The sequence below is a fragment of the Symphalangus syndactylus genome, chromosome 19, assembly GCF_028878055.3.
Source record: "Symphalangus syndactylus isolate Jambi chromosome 19, NHGRI_mSymSyn1-v2.1_pri, whole genome shotgun sequence".
Lineage (NCBI taxonomy): Eukaryota > Metazoa > Chordata > Mammalia > Primates > Hylobatidae > Symphalangus > Symphalangus syndactylus.
In genome coordinates, this window is record NC_072434.2 from 75,556,623 (window position 1) to 75,583,024 (window position 26,402).

General features: G+C 48.0%; 2 protein-coding genes across 3 annotated transcripts; one reads left to right on the plus strand and one right to left on the minus strand.

Moving 5' to 3' along the window:
* Window positions 1–1,056: 1,056 nt before the first annotated feature.
* FAM89A (family with sequence similarity 89 member A) lies at window positions 1,057–22,677 on the minus strand. Its single transcript, XM_055235416.1, has 2 exons — window positions 22,335–22,677; window positions 1,057–2,231 (listed from the first exon to the last, which is right to left on the minus strand). The coding sequence occupies exons 1-2, from the start codon at window positions 22,623–22,625 to the stop codon at window positions 1,968–1,970; spliced, it is 555 nt and encodes a 184-aa protein (XP_055091391.1). The 5' UTR covers window positions 22,626–22,677; the 3' UTR covers window positions 1,057–1,967.
* LOC129458937 (E3 ubiquitin-protein ligase RNF4-like) lies at window positions 3,890–4,643 on the plus strand. 2 transcript variants are annotated; one of them, XM_055235415.2, is made up of 2 exons: window positions 3,890–4,234; window positions 4,395–4,617. In XM_055235415.2, exons 1-2 carry the CDS (start codon window positions 4,031–4,033, stop codon window positions 4,527–4,529), a joined length of 339 nt encoding a protein of 112 aa, XP_055091390.1. In that variant the 5' UTR covers window positions 3,890–4,030; the 3' UTR covers window positions 4,530–4,617. The 2 variants fall into 2 exon arrangements, with proteins under 2 accessions (XP_055091390.1, XP_055091389.1); XM_055235414.2 differs by having other exon boundaries at window positions 3,890–4,643.
* Window positions 22,678–26,402: the final 3,725 nt, after the last annotated feature.

Consider the following 26,402-nt stretch of genomic DNA (forward strand, 5'->3'; position numbering starts at 1 on the left):
ACAGGGTTTCACAATGTTGGCCAGGATGGTCTCAATCTCTTGACCTTGTGATGTGCCTGCCTTGACCTCCCAAAGTGCTGGAATTACAGGCATGGGCCACCGCGCCCAGTCCTAGGCATCAGTATTTTTCTAAACATTCCCCAGGTGATTCTTAAAGTTGTCAGGTTCAAGAACAGCTGATCTAAAGGTTCAACTCACTGTAAGCATGGAACAGCCTCAAAGGAACAGCTTCCTGCAAGTGATCCACACTTAACTCTGTTGGTCTTAACTGCTTTCAATTTTCTTGTCCCCACTGACCAGTTATGTGCCGAAGGCAATTAATTGCCACCTCTCATTTTAACTCCTTTCAACAGAGGAAATAAGCAGTATTCTTCCTTCTCTGTATCTCACCCCAGTTCCTGACCCAGGGTGTACTTGACAGGTTAACACTTGGCGATGCGTGACGTTGAGGTGCCTTCCTCTCCCTAACCTGAAGGAGGCTCTAGTGAGCAATTATCACACCAAAAGAAAGAAGATGAAGCAGTCTGCAGCATTCAAAGACAGAAGAGCAGCCAGGCATGGTGGCTCATGCTTGTAATCCCAGCACTTTGGGAGGCCGAGGAGGGTGGATCACGAGGTCAGGAGTTCGAGACCAGCTTGGCCAACACAGTGAAACCCCGTCTCCATTAAAAATACAAAAATTAGCTGGGCGTGGTGGCGGGCACCTGTAATCCCAGCTACTCGGAAGGCTGAGGTAGGAGAATTGCTTGAACCCAGGGAGGCAGAGGTTGCAGGGAGCCAAGATCATGCCACCACACTCCAGCCTAGGCGATAGAGCTAGACTCCGTCTCAAAAAAAAAAAAAAAAAAAAAAAGAAAGAGCACTGAGAACCAGCTGTAAATGGTGATCTACTCTTGCTAAAATGATTCCTTAAGCTCAACAGAGTCAACCTTGTTTCAAATGCATTTAGTGGCAGAAAAACAAACTAATTTTCTTTCATTATTTGACTGGACTCAATGCATTCAAGTCATGAAAGTTGATGACTACAAATTCAGAATAAAATAACACACGACAACAGACAGTTTAGCAATTTATCCTCATTTTTAACCTACAAAGTGTAATGTTCTCATAAAGTATTTTAATAAATATATTAAGGCTTAAGGTAATTACTGGTTTGAGTGGAGGGTGGTTTGCTTTCTAGCACACTAGTTTACATTCGGAACCTTAAAAATGAAAACATTTGCCATCTTACAGTGAGTAATACATCACATTGGGTTGCCCCAGTTTTTGTGTGGTTTTCTTTTTCACTATTCAACATGTCTTCGTATTATCTTCCTTCCTCTCATATCTGATAGACAAAGAATGATACAAAATTTTGGTTGAAAAAAGCCAGTTGATTGGGGTGACTAGAAATGTTAACTTTTTCAGTAAAAAGCTTTCACCGAATCACTGGGCAGTTAGTAATGCAGCTTACAAATAAATAAAGCTGAAGCGAGAGGCTTAAAAGCTCATTAAACAGCAAGAAAAGCTGCAGCACATATTGAGGAAGGGAAGCAGTGAAATGGTGGTTTTAATACATCCCAAACTGGAAGCAAGAACCCTAACACAGAGGATTGGAATACTCTACCATCTGTAAGGAAGTAGCTAGCTACAAGCCACCTCACACAAAACACCCACTAAGGCCTTTCACCGAGATCCTCTTGTTATATTCTCATTATGAATCCCCAGCAGGCGCACCTCAATAAAAACGTGTGGAGGATACTGCTGAGGACCTCTAAGTCACCTAAGCAGAAACTGCTGCCATCAAAGAAGACTGCCACCATGCATCCACAGAGAACTCCCTGTCTACAAATGAAACCGGTAGCGCTCATCCACTGTGCCCGAGGACCGTCCACAACGGAGGTGCTTTCTTGCAAGAGAAGCAGCAAATGCTGACAGCATGTCCAGTAGGAAGGGCTTCCCAACAGTCACATCCCTCCCAAGACCCTCTAGATGGACTCCAGAATCCAGTCGCTGCTGGAGAGGGAGGAGACAGGCAGTGACAAGTCCCGAGGAGGGCCTCGGTCCCTCCTGTCATGCAGGGAGTTCTGCTCCTGGAAATATTCCTCCTCTTCATCGAAGAAGCCGTTCTCCAGAGCGTAAGTGCAATCTGGGCTGGAGGCTGCCTGGCACGCCCCCTTGTACTCCTGAATCGACTCGTAGAGGCTGTACAGTTGGCAGAGCAAGGACATGTCCAGCTGGCGGAGACCAACCTTGAGGGAAGGGGTGGGGAGGTAAAAAACAAGAAGTCAGCACTTGAGTTTAATTTCAGTGGAACACTCAGCGGCAATCTGCGCCTGCCAGCACATTCCTTCCACACGGCAAATGATTCAGAGCATCACTCGGATGCTTTGGATTTCCAGCTTTGAGAACACCTTAATTGTGTTATGCCCATACCTCAGACGTTACTCAATGAGTCCAGGGAGGATCGCATCTGTGGGGCAACCAGGGCAGCCTGCAGAATTTACCCTGACGCTCCTGAGTATGCCTGATGAAGCAACAGCACTGCACATTCTAGTGGTCCCACCTGCTTTCACTTTGGATGCCAAGAAACGCGTGTCATTTCCTCTCCCAATCAGACTCGGAGAAGACCCACATTGGCCTTCCCTGCTACTGTGTTAGGATCTGACTGATGCAGTCATTCTCAACTCCCAGGGACAACGGAATGCCCCTTGCCGGTGACAGCAGCTGGCCAATGTGACATCCCCCTGGAGCACCCACCTCTGTGCAGCTCAGTGGTCAGAGGTTACACTGCCTCCCTCTCCTCCAGGCAGGGTCAGTCTTATCCCAGATGGTTCTGGGATCCCTCCCCAGAGTAACTGACTGAATACGAGCAAGCCCTGGAAGATGAAGGGCTCTACAGTTCCTCCCGAAAACTAGCCCCACAAAAACAAGCAGCAAAAGAACAAAGAACATTTATAAAAGTCATATACTTGTTTATCTTCCAGTCCCTCCCTTCCCCACCACCCATCCCAGAGAAAAGAGCACGGTCAGAAGAGGAAATGCATCGTTTACACCAATACTAAAGACAGAACAGGCCGGGTGCGGTGGCTCACACCTGTAATCCCAGCACTTTGGGAGGCCGAGGCAGGCGGATCACAAGGTCAGGAGATCGAGACCATCCTGGCTAACACAGTGAAACCCCGTCTCTACTAAAAATACAAAAAATTAGCCGGGCGAGGTGGCGGGCGCCTGTAGTCCCAGCTACTCAGGAGGCTGAGGCAGGAGAATGGCGTGAACCCCGGGGACGGAGCCTGCAGTGAGCCGAGATCACGCCACTGCACTCTAGCCTGGGCGACAGCGAGACTCTGTCTCAAAAACAAAAAAACAAAAAACAAACAAACAAAAAAAAGACAGAACAGTTAAGATGCTTGGAAATACAGCATAGACCAGCATCAGTGACTCTTAACCTTTAAAGTGCATGAGAACCACCCAGGGATCTTGTTCAATAAGCAGACTCTGATTCAGTGGGTCTGGGGCCACTGGATGGCTGTGCTTCCACCAAGCCCTTACGGTGATTCCGTGCTATGCTGCTGTTCCGCAGACCCTACTCTGAATGGCAACGGGAAGAAACTCAAGAAGACACCAGGGGACCTGCCTTCAGCTTCTTGGCCCCTGAGCCAGGTATTTATCACCTTCATCTCCATGCCTTGGTTGATGGCAAAATGGAACAATAATTTCTCTTATGGAGCTATTAGGGAGATTCAATATCAATCCATTCAGTAAACAGGATTCTAATGCCTCCTGGGCTAAAGCACTAAAGATGCATGGGTACAGCTCTCCTGGGCGGCTGGAGAAGGAGCTTCTTCTCTGGAGTGCGCCAGCGGCGGCACCTGCAGACCTAACTAGCTCCAGGACTTGAAAATACTGGAAATCTGTCTGGGTCCAAATTCTTTTGCAAGCCAGATGATTAACCAAAGGGCATGAAAGGTTGAGAACATCTGACTTCCCTGCAAACCTTGGTATAGATCACTTCCTTTTCTGTAGGAAACAAAAGGCACCAAAGAGCACAATGAGTACAAAAAAGCGTCATGGTGGAGCAATAAATTCCAGACAAGCCCAGAAGCGAACTTGGGAAGCAACCTCCACCCCCGAGATTTCCTTGGAAGCAGAACCCATAGAACTCGTGGAAGCTGGAGATGAAATTGTGGACCTCACTTGTGAATCTTTCGAGCCTGTGGTGGTTGATCTGACTCACGATGACTCTGTTGTGATTGCTGACGAAAGAAAACGACCACGGAGGAATGCCAGGAGGCTGCCCCAGGACCATGCTGACAGCTGCGCGGTGAGCAGTGATGATGAGGAGTTGTCCAGGGACAGAGATGTGTATGTGACTACCCACGCTCCCAGAAACGCCAGCGATGACGGTGCTACAGGCCTCAGGCCCTCGGGTACTGTCAGCTGCCCTATCTGCATGGACGGATACTCAGAGATCGTGCAGAACGGACGTCTCATCATTTCCACAGAATGTGGCCATGTCTTCTGTAGCCAGTGCCTCCGTGATTCCCTGAAGAATGTTAATACTTGCCCAACTTGTAGGAAAAAGATCAACCATAAACGGTACCACTCCATTTATATATGAAGTATTCAGAGCTGCCCAGGAGAAGACAGATGGACAGACAGACAGCCAGGTTCTCCAGTGGTACCTGCCTCCATTTTCCTGAGCTCAAAGACTGTTTCGAAACCAACGTCTGATATGTAAACAGCTCTTTCGTTTCCAACCCCTTCCTTTTGTTATCTCCAGTTTGATGCTATGGTGCTGGACCCAGGGCCCTCCCAGGCCATCTCTGTTCCTCTGCGGTGGTCCAGTTCTAGAGTGGAAGAAAGGGATTCAGGCACACTGGGAATCATGGTTCCCGTCTGGTTGCAGAACCTGCACATTTGCCAAGAAATTTTCCCTGTTTGGAAAGTTTGCCCCAGCTTTCCTGGGCACACCACCTTTTGTCCCAAGTGTCTGCCGGTCGACCAATCTGCCTGCCACACATTGACCAAGCCAGACCCGGTTCACCCAGCTCGAGGATCCCAGGTGCAAGAGTGGCCCCTTGAGGCCCTGGAAAGACCAATCACTGGACTTCTTCCCTTGAGAGTCAGAGGTCACCCCTGATTCTGCCTGTACCTTACCATTGATCTGCAGTGATTTCTGCAAATCAAGAGAAACTCTGCAGGGCAATCCCGTTTCCTATGAATGAAAAAGTGCAATAAAGGCCATTCGTTACCTACTTTTCAGCAGCCTACCAGCTGTAGCACTATTAGCGTCCCCCTCAGAGGCTTAATGTTGCCTGTGGAGCAGTGCCCATCCCAGCCCATTTCTGCCCACCAGTTGTTCTCAGGAACCTTACCCATGCTCCAGCGTCCTTCACCTGGCACAGGACATGCAAGATAAATAGGACAGGCACGTGTTTGGGTGTCCTCTCTTTTCTGATAAAATCCATCCTGTGTTTGCCACACACCCTCCAGTCAGTTCCCACTGCCTAACGTCTGCCCCCGCGTAGATACTGAGAAGTGGTGGCAGTGATTATGGCCTTATCAGCCGCTCAGTTCCAGGCTTTTGCCCAGGTCACTGTTGCCCCATGTTCAGAGAACCTGGCCCACCTGACTTGGCTTTCTCATCCTTCCCAACCCAGTTCCGTTTATTTCAGAAGCTCCCTGGCCACTGGGCTTGGATGCTTTGGGCTTCTGACTGCTCCATAGGTTTTGACTGGTGAAACACGGGCCCAGATGACAACCTCTCCTTCACTCCACAGGTATGCGGGAGCCTCAGGTTCGCTCAGGGGCAGCAAAGTGGCCCAAGCTACCCCTGACAGCACGGGGCCTGGGGGTGGCTAACGAGAGAGGCCTTACAGTGCCAGCATGCCTCCTCTTCCGCTGTCCTCCTTCCTCAGAGGGCTTCAAGCCAAACAAACGGCCTTTTTGTGTGAAACATCTTCAGGGTGGGGAAGGGGCCACTTCTAGCTTTGTTAGCAGTAACTGACCTTCAGTTTACCCTTCTGAAGGAGCAGGGACTCAGCACAGAACTCACTTTAGACGGGGCTGAAGGAGTGTCCCTCCTCTATGTGAAAAGAAAATTGTTTTGTTCTTCATTCTGACTTTTTAACTGTTTGGCTCACTTCCAGTTAGTTTGAATGAAAATAATAATTTTCTACTCAGAGTTGAAGAGGGCAGAACCCTCAGCTCCCATCACTGTGATGTGTAGCGTGTCTGCCCCCTGACTGGACATCATTGCCATTAACTTTCTTCTGGGCATCATGGGAATGTCACGATGCCCAGACTTGGAGCAAGGCAACCTTGGAGTCAGTCCACTAATAAAATATGGTAACACCCATTTTAAAATTTCTTTAAGTTTTATCCTTAAAGACAACTTCAGTGGTTAATTATAAAAGTTGTGTTACTTTGTCCTAAATTAAATTGATAAAAAGATTTAAAAATGTGTTTTGTTTCTACTATTCAGAAACTGCAAACTAGGGAAAGGTTGGTATGAAAAAATGTCCTTCCTTTTATCAAAGTCCATAGTTCAACTCTTTATTTGTTACATTTAAACTATATCCATGGATATCGGTCTGCTTTGGACTCCTCTGCTAGTGTTAAAGATGGAAATAAAACCATTAATTTGAACCAAAAAAAAGATGCATGGGTACGTGCATGTAGAAAAGCACACAGAAAGTATCAGAGGATTTACAGATTTTATAATTACCGAAATGACTCATTTACCTAGCAATAAGATTTTCCACATAAGATAGTATGGCTTTCACAAAAGGAAGCTGAGGCCTGGTAAAAAGTGCCCATCTTGTAAATAGATTGGGTGTTAAATTCCAGGTTTATTCTTCATACCCTCCGACTATTCTAAATTGCCAAGTGAACACTGGCTGTCTCTCTACTATGGCCTGAATAGACCATAAAAATCAGAACTATATTTTATTACCTGTATGCACACACATACACACACACACACGCACACACACATTTAGAGATGGGGTCTTGCTTTGACCCCCAGGCTGGAGTGCGGTGGTATGATCATCACTCACTGCCACCTCAAGCTCCTGGGCTCAAGGGATCCTCCTGCCTCAACCTCCCATGTTGCTGGGACTACAGGTGCATACCACCATGCCTGGCTAATTTTTTAAAGAAATTCTTTGTAGAGATGGGGTCTTGCCATCTTGCCCAGGCTGGTCTCAAACTCTTGGGCTCAAGTGATTTGCCTTGGCCTCCCAAAGTGCTGGTATTACAGGTGTGAGTCACTGTGCCCAGCCTACAGAGCATCTTTTGCTAAGACACTCGAGAAGACTTCCAGATAGAGAGGTGGGTTCTGTTGTTACCACAACTACTCCTGACACCAGAACTTCTAAACTTTCTTAGGAAGAGACCTCAGCCACAGGTCGGAAGCGTGGTCTCCAGGCCCAGCTTTGCCATCCTCTGTGGCTTGGTTGAGGTCCCGACCCTCTGCCAGCCTATAAAATGGGGGATTTGGGCTCGCTCATCTATGGTTAGCTCAAACACTTTGTGACCCTATATAAACTGTTGCTTCTCTGTCCTAAATGAACTGCAAGCGAAAGAGAGACAGTTTCCAGGACTGTACGCAGAGGGCAAACTTCATTCAATGGCATCTCAAAAGCATACCTTGAATAGGCAAGCAATGGGCAACTTAAGAGATGCCCAGGCCACCATACCCTAGGGCAGACACCACTGCTTGCTCTTTTCCCTGATTAGAGTTAGAAAGGATGTGTGTCTGTCAAGAGGGAGAGAAACAGCGTATCTGGCATTTGTGTTTTAAAAATTATCCATAGTTTGGGAATTTTCTATTGAAAAAAAGGAGAGACAGGGAAAGAAAGAAGGAAGAAAGGAAGGAAGGGAGAGAAGGAGGGAAAGAAAAGTCAGTCAGTTTAGGAATTTTCTATTGAAAAAATAAATAAATAATACAAAAAGTACCCAGATGATGCTGATGCCCAGTTCCAGCAAAGAACCAGTGATCTTGACACAAATATCTTTCTGATTTTCCTGGGCCACTTATATTTATTATCCTGTAAGCTTGGAATTTCAGGCCAGCCAAGCAGAAGAGCACAGAATTAAAAGTGCAGGCTCTGGAACCTGCCTACCTCCCTGCCTGGGTTCAGATCTTGGCTCCGCCACTCACCAGCTGAGAAACTGCGGATAAATTGCTCAGCTCCTAAAAAAAAAAAATCAATAGCCTCTATTGTGATTGTTGTTATTATTTCCATGGTTTCTTTTCCACTCTGCTAGTGGGCAGACTCACCTCAGGAAGGAGTGGCAGGTGCAGCCAGGCTCTGAAAACAGAAGCGCCCTGTCCCACTGTGTTTCTCCCGCTCCTCTCCCAATCCAGCACTGAGGTGGTACATGAGGAGGAACCAGATGGTCACCTTCGCTCACAAGACAGCCAGCACAGTCAGGCAGGGTGACAATGTGCCAGTGACACTGCCTCATGAGGAAGGGGAAACTCTCAAATAGGAAAGGACTTGGGATATCTTACCTCAAACCCCAAAAGGAGGACCTTCCAAACCACTGCACTCCTCTCCAAACCAATACGATTATTTTATACAAAGTCAAAGCCTCCCAGCCTGGAGGCTCCACAGAGCCCTTGATGCTGGGTGTGACCGTTGGGCATCCAAACAGATCTAATTTCACTCTCTCCTAACTACCCTTTAATCTGAAGGTCATTTACTTTCCACCACCCCATGCCCTAAAACAAAAACCAAACCTGTCTTCTTCTCTCCAAGCTAAATATCTCAGGCCCTTCCCCTATTTTCATTATGACCTCTTGTCCACTAACTACCCGCGGGCCTTTCCTCCAGACTTACTCCTGTTTTCCAGGATTCCTCTGCAGAATTGCATCTGGATACCATCAACATGCCCCAGGAGTCTGACTCGGCCAGCTCTGACGTCCCTATCTTTGCTAGGATTTAATAAAAGAAATATTAACTTTAATCAAGAAAGCCACGCCCTCTCGGGGTCACATCAGTATGTGCTCAAAAATCATGGAAGAAGTTCACCTGGAATCCTAGATCTACTCTCCTGCTGAGTCCCTCTGACACCAGTAGGGTGGGTAAACCCAAGACCCGATTTCTTACCCCAGGAATGAATAATGGAAAAACACCTAAGTAGCAGTGGGCACCCTGTTACCGGAGCAGGTCTGCTTTTCTCCTTCCTGGGATGGTTTGAGGTCGGCCCAGGTAAACACAGGAGCCTGAACGCTTCTAGGTTTCAAAGGCTCTGACTCCCCATGACCCCATTCCAGCCAGACACGTGGCTCCAGGCTTCCTTCTGACAGTGCCATTTGCGAGGTATTCCCAGGCCCACCGAGGTGATGCACCCGGCAGGGAGTCGAAAGCAAAGAGGATCTCTCCCTGGACGCTTCTGCACTTAGTAGCACCCAGATGACTCACAAAGCTGCCTTGTCACCAGGTGGAACACTGGCCTAGAAAGGAATCCTGACCCGCCTAGGAATACAGCACAGCCCCGCACACACCTATTACACAACCCGACACATGGCAAAAGTTCAGACGGATTTAACAAGGATTAGATGCACACACATACATATGCACACGCACACACACGCCTACACACGTCCCAGCCTCTCGATGCCACTGTCTTCAGGCACCAGACTAAACTTCCTGATTTACCAGAAATCCTCTAAATCAGCTCGGAAGACACGAGGTAAGTTGCTGCACAGTAAACCAGACTTCCTAGCCGGGGCCCCTCTTCCTCAGCTGTGGCTGTTTAAACAGCAACACTTACATTTTCTAGAGGGAGGTGGAAGATCCACAGGCAGCAACTCCACCATCTGGTCTGACTGTTCTTCAGGCTTACGTCCTTGACTCCCAACCTGCACAGCCCAGACTGTCCCCCAGGACACCCCCATCCCCACTGCATCTGCGAATGCTCCTCGACCACCCGCCCTGTACCTGATTCCCTCCACTCTTCAGACTGTGATTGGTTCAGCCAGTGTTCATCCTTTCCCCTCGCCGTCTCCACCTGTCTTAGGGCATTTACTACTCTCTATAACGGGTCTTCTCTCTCCTGACACAGGACAAGCTCCGTGAAGGCAAACACCATTTCCCTTTGGGATCTCTCAGCACCCAGCCCAGAAACTCGCAGAGCAGACAGGCAGATATTTGGTGAATCAGTGAAAACGCCTGGCTGCAGAAATCTCAGACACCCTCCCAGAGAACACGTAGCTGCAGAAGTGGCCTGGCAGTGGGGTGGTGCTGGCACCCACAGACCTCCGGCTGCATCCCTCGGGCAGTCACAGAGGTGCAGACTGAATGGGCAGCCGCCGAGTGCCCTGCACACCACAAGGTGTCCCTGTGGGAAGCACCAGAACTCTGAGTCCCCGCGTGCCTCCCATCATATCGAGGGCCAAAGACACCCAACCAAGTTTGGGAGCGCTCTTCAGAGAGCAGATCTGGCGGTCAGTCTCTCTACAATGAAGGCATGTGGGTCTTGGATGCAGGAAGGGGAGAGAGTAACCATCCAAAAGGACTTGACTGCAAGACATGGTTAAGTCACCATGACAAGAACTTCTCACCCTTCCAGAAAAAAGAGTGGTTGGGGAGCCGCCGAGCAAGCCACTCTCCGAGCAGAAGCAGCCTGCATCTCAATGGTGTGTTCCCGCATGCCCTTGGAGGACGGCCGGTCTCCACATTCACAGCTGGATTCAGAAAATACAGCCCTTTTTTGAAAGCACACGTTTTGAAAATGCAGACAGGCTCATTTAAGAAAAACATGGAATGCTCAAACCCTGCAATTTGTGGTCCCTCATTCTCCACTTTAAATTCAAGAACAATCAGCAGCTTCCATGGCTGTAAACTGCGAGCGCAAGTCCTTCCGCTCTCTGCGCAGGCTTCCTGCTTCCTTCCTGATCATTCACTCCTCTTCTCCCATGCCCAGAGCTCCCCTCCACCCCTCCCACAACACACACAGGTGGCCCCGCGAGCCACAGCATTCCCAACAAAGGGGCCAAACAAGCCCAAACCACCCTTGAAACTGCTTCCTTTCACTTGGGATTTTCAAAACAGTAGGCTCCACATACAAATACACTCCAGACAGGGCGGTGGCTCCCAGCTGGGTGTTAAGTCACTGAAAGTCTCTGAGTATCTCTGGAGGCTGCATGGGGGAGAGAGTTCTTCCTAACTTAAAGAAAGGACAATAGAAATATGACCACTAGGAAACAAGGCTTAAAAGATGAGGGGAACCTTTCAAAAGAAATTTGTGTTGATTTAAACCAAAACATCATGAAAAATGTTAAGATTTTTTTTAGAAATTAAAAAACTGCCATTTGCAGATTACAGGCTCACGCCTGTAATCCCAGCACTTTGGAAGGCTGAGGCAGGAGGATCTGCTTGAGCCCAGGAGTTCCAGGCCAGCCTGGGCAAGATGACGAGACCCTCATTTCTACAAAAAAATTTTAAAAGTTGGCTGGGTGTGGTGGTACGTGCCTATGGTCCCAGCTACTTGGGAGGCTGAGGTGGGAGGATCACTTGAGCCCAGGAGGTTGAGGCTGCAGTGCGCTGTGATCGCACCGCTGCACTCCAATCTGGGCAGCAGAGCAAGACCCTGTCTCAAAAAAAAAGAAAAAAAAAAGAACGACAAAGGCCCTTGCCTAAGGCCATCTAGTCAGTGGCAGAGTAAGGAGGTGACACCAGGTCTGCAGGACTCTGAAATGGGTGCTTTGATCATCATCCTGCACTGCCTGTGCAGGGAAGATGAAGAAAGAGGCCCCAGTCTCAGCAGTGGTATAGCAACCTGCTTGGATCACAGGCAACTTTTATTTCTGGCTTTTCTGAATTTTCTAAGTTTTCTATTGTGAAAATGTATTAACAATGAGAAAATTTTCACAGTTATCTTTTAAAAACACAATGAATGAGTAAGTATATACAGATGGCTCACAAATTTATTTTAAAGACTTGGTAAATGCCCCAAATCCAATCACACCGTCTAGTTTATATCCACAGGCCTGGACTGTAATTGAAGAAGGCAGAGATCTAATCGATTATAACCTGATTTCTGATAAAGGATGTGTTGACTATAGGATGCTGCCCTGCATACTGTTTAGAAAAAGCCGAAGAGAGACTTCATCAGTGTTGATGCAGTTGGAGATGGGCTATGAGCTCAGCTACCCAAGCTTGACAGAAACACCCTTGAAGGACTCTCAGCTCCCTACAGGGTTCCAGCTCTGTGCTCACTAAACAGCTTCTGATGACGTCGTCTCCTATGTAGCCTTCTCCTCCCATGGGCAGAAACACACTCGTGTCATTTGGTCAGCTTCATCTCCTGTTAATATTTTAGACCTGCCAAGCTGAGGACTAGACTCTAAAGCGCCATCACGATTCAGAGACAGAAGATAAACCAGGTTGCATGACTGTGCCCCCAGATTAAGCCCCATTAAACCCAAAGCACATCCCACCTCTACACTTTCCAGGAAACTCCTCTACCAGGTAAAGCTGTTTGAATTGGATTTTCTGCTAACTTACAAGTGAGGGCATCCACACTGACACAGAGCCTGTTCTGCAATTTAACAATTCTCAGAAGGACATTCTTGTTTATCTCTAACCTAAACTAACATTCGTACAAACTAAGCCCATTTCCTCTTGTTCTGTCCTGGGTACAGATGAAGAAAGCAATTGACCATTTTCTTTAAGAAATGTCTTTGTACATTCTTTTATTTTTTTTTCTGATTATAAAAATAAACACTCTAATTGTATCCTAATTGTATTAAAAATTCAAACGGTTCCTAATCATATGAAACAGTTCTCCTTAATTCCCTGTTATAAAACAGCAGACTCCAAATGTTTTGGTCTCCAAACACTCTTAAAAATTATTGAAGGTCCCAAAGAACTTTGGTTTATGTGGGTTATACCTATCAATATTTACATTACTAGAAACTAAAACTAAGAAAATTTAAAATATGTATTAATCCACTAAAAATAATAAACCAGCCAGGTATGGTGGCTTACACCTGTAATTCCAGCACTGTGGGAGGTCAAGACAGGTGGAGCACTCGAGCCCAGGAGTTCGAGACTAGCCTGAACAACATGGCAAAACTCTATCTCCACAAAAAAACATAAAAATCAGCTGGGTGTGGTAGCATTTGCCTGCGGTCCCAGCTGCTCGGGAGGCTGAGGTGGGAGGATCGCCTGAGCCTGGGAGGCAGAGGCTACAGTGAGCCAAGATCTTGCCATTGCACTCTAGCCTGGGCAACAAAGTGAGACTGTCTCAATAATAATAATAATAAACCTATTACATGTTAACACAAATAACATTTTCATAAATCTTTTTAAATATCTGGCTTATCTGGTTCTGCATTTGGTCCTTTGTCATGTGCTGTTTTGGTTGAAGTAAACGAAGAAAATCTGGCTTCACACAGCTGTATAACTGGGAAAGGAAGGAGTATTTCAATAGCCTTTTCAGACAATCGTGGATATTCCTCTTTGCTACTGCCCTTTAGCTGACTGCTCTTTAGTGTGGAATTTGGAACTATACCAATGAAATGTTCACACTCTATTACATTAAAACCCATCAGTCTTGCACTGTGAATGGATCTTTCAATATCAAGCACAGTCATATGAAAAAAGTAGAAAATTGATTCAATAAATTATGCAGGATCTTCCAAATGTTGGTACATTTTCTTACATAATAACCAAAAAGTCACATTTGTCAATATCACCATCATATAATTATGGACCCTCTGAAAGAATCTCGGGGGTCCCTAGAGGTCCCCGGACCACACTTTGAAACTGTAGTTCTTCAGATATCCACTTGTAGTAGTTTAGTATATATTCCTCAAACCACTATGCACACTCATATTGTTTTTTCTCTACTGTTACCACATACACAGTTAGGTAAGTACTGTTTTGTAACTTTACACTGTGAATATCTTTCTATATACATATATAGTTACCATATTCTTTTCAACAACTGTACAGTATTCTATCACTATTTTAAAAAATCCTGCAATACACATCCATATATAAGTGCCGTTATCCACTTGTGTGGATGCTTCTGTAAGATACACTTGCTAACATGAAATTGTGTGGGACAAGGAGGACAAGGGGAGAAAAATGCCCAAGGCGCCTTTCCAATCCTCCCCAACCCCAGGCCTCAAGTCCAAAGCAATGGGAAAATGTAATGGGAAGAAAGACATTCACCAATAAAGTGATTCAGTTTGGACTACTTTTCATCACAAAATAATTTTCTATCTGTATTGGTATAAAAAAGAGTCAATAATTGGCTTTAGCTGTATGAAGATTTAACAGTCATACTGCAAATATTTTACATCCCTTTTGTGACCTAAGTTACACGTATTTTAAAATTATATTGCAATTCTGCTTTGCTATTCAATAGAAAGCCATTTCGGAGTTTTTAAAAAATGCAATTACCTGTCAGAAGACAGGCACATATTCAATTTCAGAGGTATTACCAAACTGCGCTCAAAAAAACCCTGCAGCACTTTACAGCGCCCCGCCCCGCCTCCGCTCCATCGCCCACCCCCCACCCCCCACCCCCAGCAATGCATGAGAAGGTTTACTTCTCCAAACCCTCACTGTGACAGGATCATGCTTTTCTACCTTTGTCGGTCTTGGAGGTACAACATGATACCTTATTGTCTTAATGTCTTAACGTACACATCTGTGGTTATAAGGGATGTTAAACACCTTGCCACTTCTCTTTTAGCAGCGTTTAACTTGGATATTTTATATCCAATTTTAATTGCAATTGAGAGTCCCAAAGAGCTTTTGTTTATGTGAGTTATACCTGTCAATATTTACCTTATTAGAAATTAAAGCTGAGAAACTTTATTAATCCATTTAGGTTAACCAAGTCACCCACCTAAGAATACACTCGCTTTCACATGCATCTCAGTCACCTTCCTCAGCCTAGGCTCTCCTGGCTGGGACAGGCCTGGGGTTCCCCAACAATTACTCCCTGACTAGGGAGCCCTGGGCAGAAGACAGAGGCCCTCCCTTCTCCCCAGATCCCTCCACTGATCAAAGATGGTGCCTCCCTCCCCAATCCTTGAGACTCAGAAAGCGCACACCTGCAAAACTAGGCCACCTCATGGCTGTCAAGGCCAATCAAGGAAGTGAACAGAGAGTGCCCACAAAAACGGGAAAGGCCACATGTCTTAATGAATTTCTGTAGACTGCTAAAGCAGGCTAAAGGTTTTTCTGTCTCCAGAGTTCCTGGGAGAGGGTGACCATCTGTGTTAAGTGTCTGTGGGGAATGAGCCACAGGAAGCAGTGAGCAGCCTTTATGAGTCCTGTCTCATTATCACTTCCAAACATCAGGAACGCGTGGGCAAAGGCCAAGGGGGCCAGGAGGCCAGGGCTCCATATGGAGAATGACATTGGCAAGGGGGGCAAATATCTGAGCAGCCAGCCTCGGGGATCGCTTCCTGAGCATGGAGTCTATGGTATGTCTGGTTTCCTCCACTGGATTACCAAAAGCTTGGTTTTTCAAAGTGGGGTCTAAAGTCTCCATGGAGTTCCTGCAGGCATTCCCAGAGCGAAACTGCGAAACTTCCATCTGCAGCTTGGTGGGACTGAACTGCAGCGGGGGCATGGTTCCCTTCTTGAACCCTCCTTAAACATCCTTGCCCATCTGGCTTCAGGGGGCTACAGCCATGTCGGTGAGACCAGGACCCAGAGCAGGGGAGGCACCACTGTCTGCAAGGTACAGAAATGCCGGGGCTATTGCTCACTTGAGGCTACCTGCAAATGAAGAGGTGCCCACACTGCCAATTATTGGGGCACCTTTACATTTGCATTGAACAGATGCATACCTTTAAACAAAAGGGAAAAAAAAAGGAGAAGGGTTGTAAGATACTTATGAGTTAGGAAAAACATCAATTTATAGTACTTTGCAGGTAGGTACAGTAATAGAGCAAAGTTTAAAGTGGTATTTTTAGTTTCAATCCTTTGTATCTTCAAATCTTGGGACAAGAACTCTAACCTCACTTGGAGATAGCATCAAGTGAATGAAGCCAGGCAGTGACCCACACACTGCCCTTACTGTCCCCCACCCCACACCAAAGACATGGGCATGCTTTTATACACACAAACTATTATATATTCTTTTTTTAGTTTTTGCTTTTATAGGGTGGATATTGGGATGGGGACAGGACAAGTACAGGGTAGCAGTGGCCTGAAAATCTTAATAACTGGTGTAGACAGCCTAATTTTTGATGAACTGAGCTCAAGAATAGCAAACTTGTACCCTTCTTCCTTTTCTGCTTCCCATTCTTTGCATTCAAGGAATTCACAGCAACTAGATATAGCTGTGAAGTATCCTTGGGGACACCAAGCATATTGCTTGGTGACAGGCCCCGCACCTGTGCCCAAAAGTTATGACAGAGCAAACTTCTTCTGTAGGCACCAGAAAGAACTATAGAAGCACAAGGGGTAAAGAATAGTGCCATGGCCAAAAGGACCCTTTATGGCATTTAATTCTCATTTTCCCAGTAAGAGATTTTAGCCCAAAAGAGTGAAGTGGCTTGTCAGAACCGTATCACATAGTTTATTAACACCATATTCGAGCTTTTGATCCCTGATTCATGTGCTTCTCTAGTCTTAAAGGGCTTGCTAAAAATGCAGATTCCTGCCGAGCGCAGTGGCTCATGCCTGTAATCCCAGTACTTTGGGAGGCTGAGGCGGGCGGATCACCTGAGGTCAGGAGTTTGAGACCAGCCTGACCAACATGGAGAAACCCCGTTTCTACTAAAAATACAAAAAGAGCCAGGGGTGGTGGTGCATGCCTGTAATCCCAGCTACTTGAGAGGCTGAGGCAGGATAATCGCTTGAACCTGGGAGGCAGAGGTTGCAGTGAGCCAAGATCGTGCCATTGCATTCCAGCCTGCGCAACAAGAGTGAAACTCCATCTCAAAAAAAAATGCAGATTCCTTCTCCCAGCTTCTGATTCCACAAGTATAGAATGTGGCCCTGCCGGGTGCAGTGGCTCACGCTTGTAATCCCAGCACTTTGAGAGGCCCAGGCGGGCGGATCACGAGGTCAAGAGATCGAGACCACAGTGAAGCCCCGTCTCTACTAAAAATACAAAAAAAAAAAATTAGCCGGGCGTGGTGGCGGGCGCCTGTAGTGCCAGCTACTCGGAGAGGCTGAGGCAGGAGAATGGCGTGAACCTGGGAGGCAGAGCTTGCAGTGAGCCGAGACTGCGCCACTGCACTCCAGCCTGGGCGACAGAGCAAGACTCCGTCTCCGAAAAAAAAAAAGAATGTGGCCCTGAAATCTGCATTTGGGCAAGCAGCCTAGGAGATTCTGGAGCTGGTGGTCCATCCTTTGGGGATCACTGTGCTAGACTATGCTAGTGGAAAGACCAGTGCAAACAGAAAAACAGTATTAAAGGCCGCTGGACATCCCCAGTCTCCTCTGACCAATGCCAGTCAAGAATGCTGCACTGGAAGCGAATCTTCTTATTCCAAATGGCTCAAACTGACTCAATCAAACTGACTCAATCACAGCCTCTTAAAGACTAAAACCTCCTGTGTAAGACACTGGTTTCACATAAAGGATAAGGACTGTACTCCACTGGGATGTCAGCAATTCCAGCTAATCAGCTGGAATCCAGTTCACTGGACAAGCTCATTAGGCATTTAGTTGTTTCAGCTAACATGTGGGAAAGCTAATTGTTACTGGTTTCAGAAATACAACTTTTTTTTTTTTCTTAGGTTCAATCCTTTACACAGCATTGCAATTTGGGAATTCAAAAGTTCTGTGTGGATGACTGCCCACTCTGCACAGGTGGGAGACCAAAATAACTAATAGTTTAAAGAAAAAAATGAGGCAAAGAGATTCCAAATCAAAGCTACTAGACCTTGCTGCTGACCGTGGGAGCAGCTGAACCCAAGAATCCCCAAGGATGCTGCTCCTCAAAGGTCTCCTGCCCCCAGGGCTGAAGGTCTTTGTGTCTCTACACTCTAGTGTGACTTCTGGTTACCTGTAAGGTTGATGATCTAACCTCGCACAGGTGCTGGGAAAGGCAGTCTATGTAGAAATCTATGCAAGGACTGGTTTGTGCCAGGGGTCCCAGCTGACATCCTTCAACCACATGCAAATATTTTAAAGGCCAACCAAGATCTAGTTAGCCAAGCTAGCCACCAGCTTAGCAGATAAAAAATCTTTCAAATTGTGGGACCCGTGAGGGCAAAGTATTTTTAAATAGAAGGGGGTCTGCAGTAGATATCTACTACTTTACCCCTTACTCCATTTTTGCAAACTGTCCTTTCTTTACAGAATCCCCAGTGTCTGACTCCAACCACATGCTCACACCATCTTATTAAAATACAATCTTGTCCTTGTCACTGTTGGCTGGCCCAGGCTGGCCAGGCCACCCAAGCTAGGCCAATTGGCATCCTTCCACAGTATTTGCAAACTGCAACTAAGCAGCATGGCCAAAATTGAGGGTGGCCACTGTTAGCGGCCAGGTTCCAAAATGGAGGAAAAAACAAAACAGAGGAGGAGGGGAAGAGAAGACCTCAGTGGACTTCCTGGATTCCCCATAAGCCCTGGTTCTAGTCTGTCTCTGTATACATCCAGCCTGGAAGATTCTCCTTTTGCAAAAGCTAGTTCAGACTAAGTTTCTATTACTAATATAGAGTCTTTGGTCATGAAAAATGAAAACTAGTCTAAACTAAAGCAATCCTTTTTCTGTGAAGATGCCCACATCTACCATGTGTGATAAGCCCCTTAACATCTAGATATTTCCTATTCACCCTTAAACCATCCACAGTACTTGCTATCTAACATACACCCAGTAATCATCTCTTAAGCGTGATCTAAAAATATTCTCTGATGTAAAAATCATAATCATCAACTTTTTCAAAAGGACTTTTTTGGTCTGTAGAGCAATAACTATCTGTGTGACCCTTGAAGCTTTCCAAATGGGCCCTTCTGGGGAGGGGACGAGGACTTACAAGTAGTGCAGAATTTCCCAGGGGTTACTAGAACAGGAAGTGTTGAAACATGGAGCTGAAACCACAACTCTCCAAGCAGAGGAGGGCATCAGCAGTCATGAGACAGACCCTTCCCAGCCCTGGGCTCCAGCTCTCCCAGGCTCCACCCTCGGCATCCTAATGTCCTCTCCTCCCATTGAGACGGTATTACTCCCTCAGCACCAACCATCTCTTCCACTGGCTATCTCCAGACCAAAACCTCTCTTCCAGCTTCCAGCTCCACATTCTGATATGTTTAACATGCTCTTCAGCTGATGTGATGACAAATGACCTTCCTCCCTAAAGCAGCCACTCCTCCTGACTCCCCAAGTGCTGCAATGAACCCCACTTTACCAGTGATTGATTACTAAGCTTCAAAATCTTGCTAATTGCCATACAGTGGTATACTACACACTCACTGAAGTCATTATATCTTGACTGGGAAAATAATTGCAACGTGCAGCCCAAAAAGCAAACCAAAATATATGTGATCAATGTGTTGTATGTATGTAGGTATGTGTGTGTGTGTGAGAGTGCATGCGTGTGCACAGACAACAGACTGCAATGGTTAAATAGGGCTTTGGAGCCAAACAGACCTGGTAGGGTCTGTGACCTTATGGGAGTTCAACTCTCAGCATCCAATTCTTTAATATAAAACAGACTTTGAGTATCTATCTCATGGAGAATTTATACAATTAAATAAGATACTATATGGAAAGCACTTACATTGCACCTAACAGAAGATGTCCCAAAATACTAAAAGTGATTATTTCTAGGTGCTAGCACTGTAATTTTTAATTTTTTGCTTGGCTACATTTTCCATGAAAAAGCTTAAGTTATCTTTGATCCCCTTTTCATCATCTTCCCTGACTCAGTAATTCCTCTAGCTTCGGCTTCAGAACAGTGTCTCCCACATGAGTCTTGTTTCACATTAGCAAGCCCCCTACCCTGCTGGGGACTCCATCGCCTCTCCCATCAACACCTCTCATCTTCCCGTTGAGCCTCCAAAGTCCGGCTCTCCCTCCTGCACCCTGCTGTAGAATTCATTTCTTCAAAGTCCAACTGGGATAGTACCATTCTCCTGCTGAACACCCATCCTTGCTACTCAGGCTTCCCAGAGTCCACTCGGTCCACCTGCCCAGCCCCTTCTTGCTCACATTTCAAACTGGGGCACTCCCAGTTCCAGCTCCGCAGCCACCTTCCTGGTGCCTTTTTCCCTTGTTGAAATTCTGTCAAGACCTTCTGAGGTCTTCCACACCACCCTGCTCCCTGTCCCTGCTAGAAGTTGTCCCTCTTTCTATGCTTGCTTTAAAAAAAATTTTTTTAAGGCATTTATCACATTCTACCATGACATCTAGTTATGTCCCCCGCCACAGATTTGACGTCAGGCCTTCAATTTAAACAGATCAACACAAACTATTTTGCAGATATCTCAGGAATGAACTCCCAGTTCTTATTTTGCAAGGCCTCCCCAGAGGGAGTCTCAGCTTGAGTTGTCCACTCAGACCCCATGGCCCCAAGTCAGTAAATCAATTAAAAAGCCGAAAGATTCTCTGGGCAACTTTAAAGGCCTTGTGACATTTCTTGAAAGGAACTTGTCAAGGCCTGCAGCCATACCTTATCTTTACCTCAGCTAAATACCAGGCAGACCAAAGATGGCTGTTTATTTTTCTTGTGCTTCAAATAGGCTTACAGAGAGCTCTGGTCCAAGGCGTAATTATACGGATGTGGTTGTGCTTCAGTCACCCCAGGAGGGACCTGGAAAAATACTTTTGGGAATGGCACGTTGACTCCCAAGCCACCATAGCAAGACTCCAGAGCATGTTTATAAACCACAGCTTCACAACAGGAGTGGCACCGAGGTTTTTCTGTCTCTTGCTCAAGTATGGAACTTAAATAATCAAAGATGATCTTCCTACTTCACCCCTGTGGTTCTGCTATGTCCAAGTTCAGACTGTAAACACACTACGTGTAGATTTATCTAATTAAAATGCAGTTCACCAGCTGTGTGATGCTTATGTCAATGAATGTTTTTTAATAAATTAAAAACGGTTGGCTTGGAATTTAAGTGGTTCTGTAAGAAGCTTAGAAAATCTTTTCAGTGAGAATTGGAAATCACTTTAATGCCAGCTACAGAGTAGGAAGACAATATCTCTTTGATTAAAAGTGTTAAGGCTGCTTTCTGAATTCAATTAAGTCTTAGTTTTCAGAACAGATAATGCTCTTGAAAAAAAAGTATGCATACCCTGAATTTTTCTAAACAATATCTTAAATGCAGTAGATACATATTTAAAAGATTTCTATAACAATTTAATTTTTGGCAAATTTAGTTTTGGGAAAAGGCAGCTTTCCTAATGTTAGATTTCTTAATAATTTACCTATAGGGAAAGGAGACAACCTGGACGAGGTGAATGGAAAGGCGGGCTTTTAAAACGAGGGGATTGGGAGGAGGTGATGGCCAGTAAGACGGTAGAAAAGAGGAAAAGTTTTTGTTTTCTTCTTGCCTGGCCTATGCCTGGCCGAGAAAGCTGGGGAAAGACTCGCTGTTGCCTAAATCCCTGCCCTTGTCCTACTTTTAGCGTCACCCTAAATCATGTGCGTTCTGGTCCACAAACAGCTAATGTACTTCCCAAGCACAGAGAAACAGAGCCCATGGTTTGCAGCTCAGACACAAGGCGAAGAACTCACATGGACAGCACCCAGACCGGGAGGACAGCCACCTCCCACCTTTCTCAAGCGGGTTTGGGCAATCAGCTTCGCGGGGCTGAGGGACCGGGCCGCCTCCCTCGCCCCGGGTGCGCGTCTGCTTTCGCAGCCATCTGTGCGCCGGGGCCATCCCTCGGTAATCGGATCATGGACGCGCGGCCTGGGGCGCCGGGGAGGGGGCCGGGCTGTTCCTATCTGCTGTCTACATTGGCGGCGGACAAAAGCTGTTCTCTTCGTGGTAGGAAAACGCAATCGCGTTAACCCGTTGGGCCGCTGTGAACGCCTTTCCCCCACCGGGAAGGTCTGTTTCACTCGGGGAGGGGTGACAAGGCCGCCCCCGCCCCCAGGCCAGGCACGAACCCCGCACAGAGCTTCCGGGCGCCCAGGTTTCCGAGCCAGCGGGGCCGGACTGAGGGCGCCGGGCATAAGAAAGCCGCTCTCTGCGCGCGGGGCTCTCCCGCGGGGGGTCCAATCGTGGGCACGGGGCGCGCGAGAAAAGGGGGGGTCGTTGGGAGGACGGCGCCGGCGCCTGGCGCCGAGGAGCCCGAAAGGGCGGGTGGGCGCGGGGACTTCCGGACAGAGCGCGGTCCCCGCGAACTTTCCCGGGACGGCGAGCCCGGCCGGGAAGAGCCCCCGCTCGCGGAGCCCCACTCACCATCTCTTTGCGGAGCAGCGCCAGAGCGGCGTCCAGGTTGGGAGGCTTGGCGGGCCGCGCTGCCGCCCGGGTCCCGCCGCCGCCCGCGCCCCCGCGGCTCAGCTCGTCCTGGATGCGCGACTTCTGCGCGTACAGCCGCTCCAGGTGCCGCCAGCCCCCCGACGCGCCGCCGCCCGACGCCGAGTGCAGCAGCCCGCTCAGGCTCTTTGGCAGCGGGGGCAGCCCGTCCACCCGCAACCCCCGGACCGCACCGTTGCCAGCGGCCCCGGGCGCCGCCCGGGCCCCACTCATCGCGCCGCGGCCCGGCCACGCGCCTGCCCCGCTGCCCCGAACTAAGGCTTCCCCCGGCCCGCCCCCTTCCCGGCGGTGCCCCGCCCACTTCCCCTCCCTGCCACGCCCCCTCCCGGGCCCCGCCCCCTCTCCTCGAGGCCCCTGCGCGGGCCCCGGGTCCGGGTGGCATCCGCGTCCAGCAGCCGGGCTCGCCTCCACCCGGTTCCCCCCGTCCCTCTGCGCCCCTCCAGCGCCCTAATTCATCTCCAACTCCGCGTGCCTACCCTCTAACCCCCCGACTCACCTCCAGCCCCGTCACGAACGCTTCTGTGCCACTCCCTAGCTCCGAACCCCCAGCTTCCCGGTTCACCCCCATCTCTGTCCCCAACTCCTCTGAACCACCTCCCAGCTTCCCGGCTCACCCCTAGCTCCGAACCCTCTCACCCGCCCCACCCTGACCCCCAGCTTCCCGGCTCACCCGCATCTCTGTCCCCACCTCCTCTGTGCCAACCCCCAGCTTCCCAGCTCACGCCGAGTTCCGCCCCCACGCCCTCTGTGCCACCCCCAACTCACCGGCTCACCCTCAGCTCCGAACCCACTCACCCCCCACCCCAGGTTTCCGGATCACCCCCATCTCAGTTACCACCTCCTCTGTGCCACCCCCCAGCTCACTGGCTCACCCCCAGCCCCGCCTCCACTCCGTCTGTCCCACCCCTCAAAGCCGGCTCACCTCCAGCCCGGCTCCAGACTTCCCCCCTCACCTGCCAGCGCTCCTCAGCTCCTCGCCTCACCGAGCCCTACCCCGCCCAGAGGGCGGCCCAGCTTCAGATCCCACGAAGCGGGCTGTTGCAGGGGGTGGGGGTACCGAGGCTCTGGCTCACAACCAGCGGGACGTCGAGGAGAGGAGGCCTGGCTCTGGTCCCAGGACCCCCGGCCCTCCCCGAGGGCGGAATCCAGCCCGCCTCCTGCTGCCTCCCACTCGCCGCGGGGGGCGGCTGGGGGCCCCAGACCCTGGCAGGTCGCTCCTTGCCGCCAGGCGCGCTGGGCTTCTTAGCACGGCCTTGTCCAGCAGTACCCGCAGCAGTCAGCAAGAACACCAGACCCACTTTTGAAACTTCAAAACACTAGTAAACATGCCTTTCATTCTGGCCATAAACACAAGAGTAACTCTAAGTGGAAATGTCAGGAAACCAGAGAAAGGGATTAAATCTCGGAAATTATCCAACAGCTCAGGCAAAAATAAACACGATGCACACCTCAGAGGAAAAGAGAAAAGAGAGGCTCTGCCCCTCCCAGGAAAAGTAAAAATGACAAGTAGTTATAACCAGATTAGAGATAGAAAAGATCAAGAAGTAAACGCTACAGCCCAACCGCAGATTAAAAACTAATGCAGTGTATAGATTGGATAACTTTAATGCGCATTCATTATTGGCTTTAATTATAAAGGGATTTAATTTTCTAAATACATTCAAGGGGATCAAAATTACAAAGTGTTCTGAGCACTTCAGACACCCAACATAAAAGAGTCCTGCACTTTGGGTTGTTTCATACCCTTTACCACCTCCTAGAGCCCACCCCAGAAGCAGTGTCTTTGAAATTGGCACAATATTCTCCCTGGACGGTTGCAAGTGGGTGAGACTGATATGAAGAAGCTTTCGTGCAGGCAGTGTGATTGACAGCACCCAGGCTTCCCACCCCACCCACTGCCCAGAATTTTCCACCTCTTCACTGTGCCTCACCTTCCACTAATTACCTAGTCACATTTTTGGATGTCAGGTATTTATTCATTCACTTACATAAACGGTGGGTGTCTTCAGGAGAGTGACCAATCTGCCTCTGTGGGAGTAAGGGAGCGGAAGGGGTGGGAAGCATTTTGACATTCGGTTCATACCTTAGCATGAATTTTTTTTTTTTTTTGAGACAGAGTCTCTTTATCACTCAAGCTGGAGTGCAGTGGCGTGATCTTGGCTCACTGCAACCTCTGCCTCCCAGGTCAAGCAATTCTCCTGTCTCTGCCTCCCAAGTAGCTGGAATTACAGGCATGTGCCACCACGCCCGACTAATTTTTGTATTTTTAGTAGAAATGGGGTTTCACAATGTTGGCCAGGCAGGTCTCGAACTCCTGACCTCAGGTGATCCACCTGCCTCGGCCTCCCAAAGTGCTGGGATTACAGGTGTGAGCCACCACGCCCGGCCTGCATGAATTTCTTTAATTTCATTGGTCATGATGCAGTCTCACCTGCAGTACCTAGCAGAAATCACTCAAGGTAGGTGATAGGAGATTCAGCTATGTGATGGTGAAATAAGAAAAGAAATCGCTTTGAAGTATCGGGGCACTGAAGTCATTTTAAAGCACATATTTCAGAGAGTTATGGATTGCAGAAGGAAAAGAAGGTTAGGGTCAGCTAGACAGCAGCATGAGGTCCGTGGCGTCAGGACTCGAGAAAAGAGGCACAACTTAGACAATGTCAACCTTATCAATTTTTTTTTCTTTTTTGAGATGGAGTCTCACTCTGTCCCCCAAGCTGGAGTGCAGTGGCACGATCTTGGCTCACTGCAACCTCCACCTCCCGGGTTCAAGCAGTTCTCTGCCTCAGCCTCCCAAGTAGCTGGGATTACAGGCACCCGCCACCACACCCAGCTAATTTTTGTATTTTTAGTAGAGACGGAGTTTCACCATCTTGGCCAGGCTGGTCTTGAACTCCTGACCTCACAATCTACCCGCCTCGGCCTCCCAAAGTGCTGGGAATACAGGCGTGAGCCACCACGTCAGGCCAACCTTACCATTTTAAAGGCAGGCTCTGCGTTCTGGCCTATACTCAGTGAGGTGAGCATATTGAAATCAGTATCAACAAATAACATCCCAGGGTGAGGAGAAGTTTCTACAGAATTTGTGGTGCTGGTGAAGACACTATTTGTACAAACCTGAAACTATTATGCAACAAATATTTTGACATCCTTGGGGAATGTTAGTGTCTGTTTATTCAAATGCCAATATAAAGCACCTTTTAAAATTCATGCTTATAATGGGAGAGAAGTAATAAATAACTTCTGACAGTGTGTTTTTTTGCATTAAGCCACTGAAACATTACCTTGGTCCATTTAGGCTGCTATAACAAAATACCTGAGACTGGTTAATGTATAAAGAACAGAAATGTATTGCTCACAGTTTTGGAGGCTGGAAGTCCAAGATCAAGGCCCCAGCTGATGTGGTGTGTGCTGAGAGCTCATTCCTCAGATTTCACCTTCTGGGTGTCCTCACATTGCAGAAGGGGCCAGGGAGCACCCTCAAGCCCCTTTTACAAGGGCACTGATTCCTTTTATGAGGGCTTCACCTTCATGACCTAGTCACCTCCCAAAGACCTCACTTCAATACCACCACATGGGGGTTAGGTTTCAACATATGAATTTGGAGCTGGCAGGGGGCACATACATTCAGACCATAGCAAAACATCTGTATTCTGAGTTCAAATCAGAGTGAGGCTTCATCATCACCCATGCAGCTAAATCAGTCTTTTCTGTTTTGTTTTGTTGTTGTTCACAGGCTTTTGGAAATCAGAAAACACAAACTTCTAATCCAGTGCTCTATTCACTAACCCACATCTTTTCTTAGACTTTGTCAACCAAGGTTAGGGACCTGGGCCTTGGAGCACAAGCCTCAGAGTCACCAGTACCCAGGCGTTTACTTAGAGATTATTCTCATGTGCCTCCATCCTGACCTTCCATTAACCCAGCCACTAGGTTCCTCCCCACCTCTAATCTCTGCCCACTTGTTGTTTGCTTTTGGGAACTCTAGAG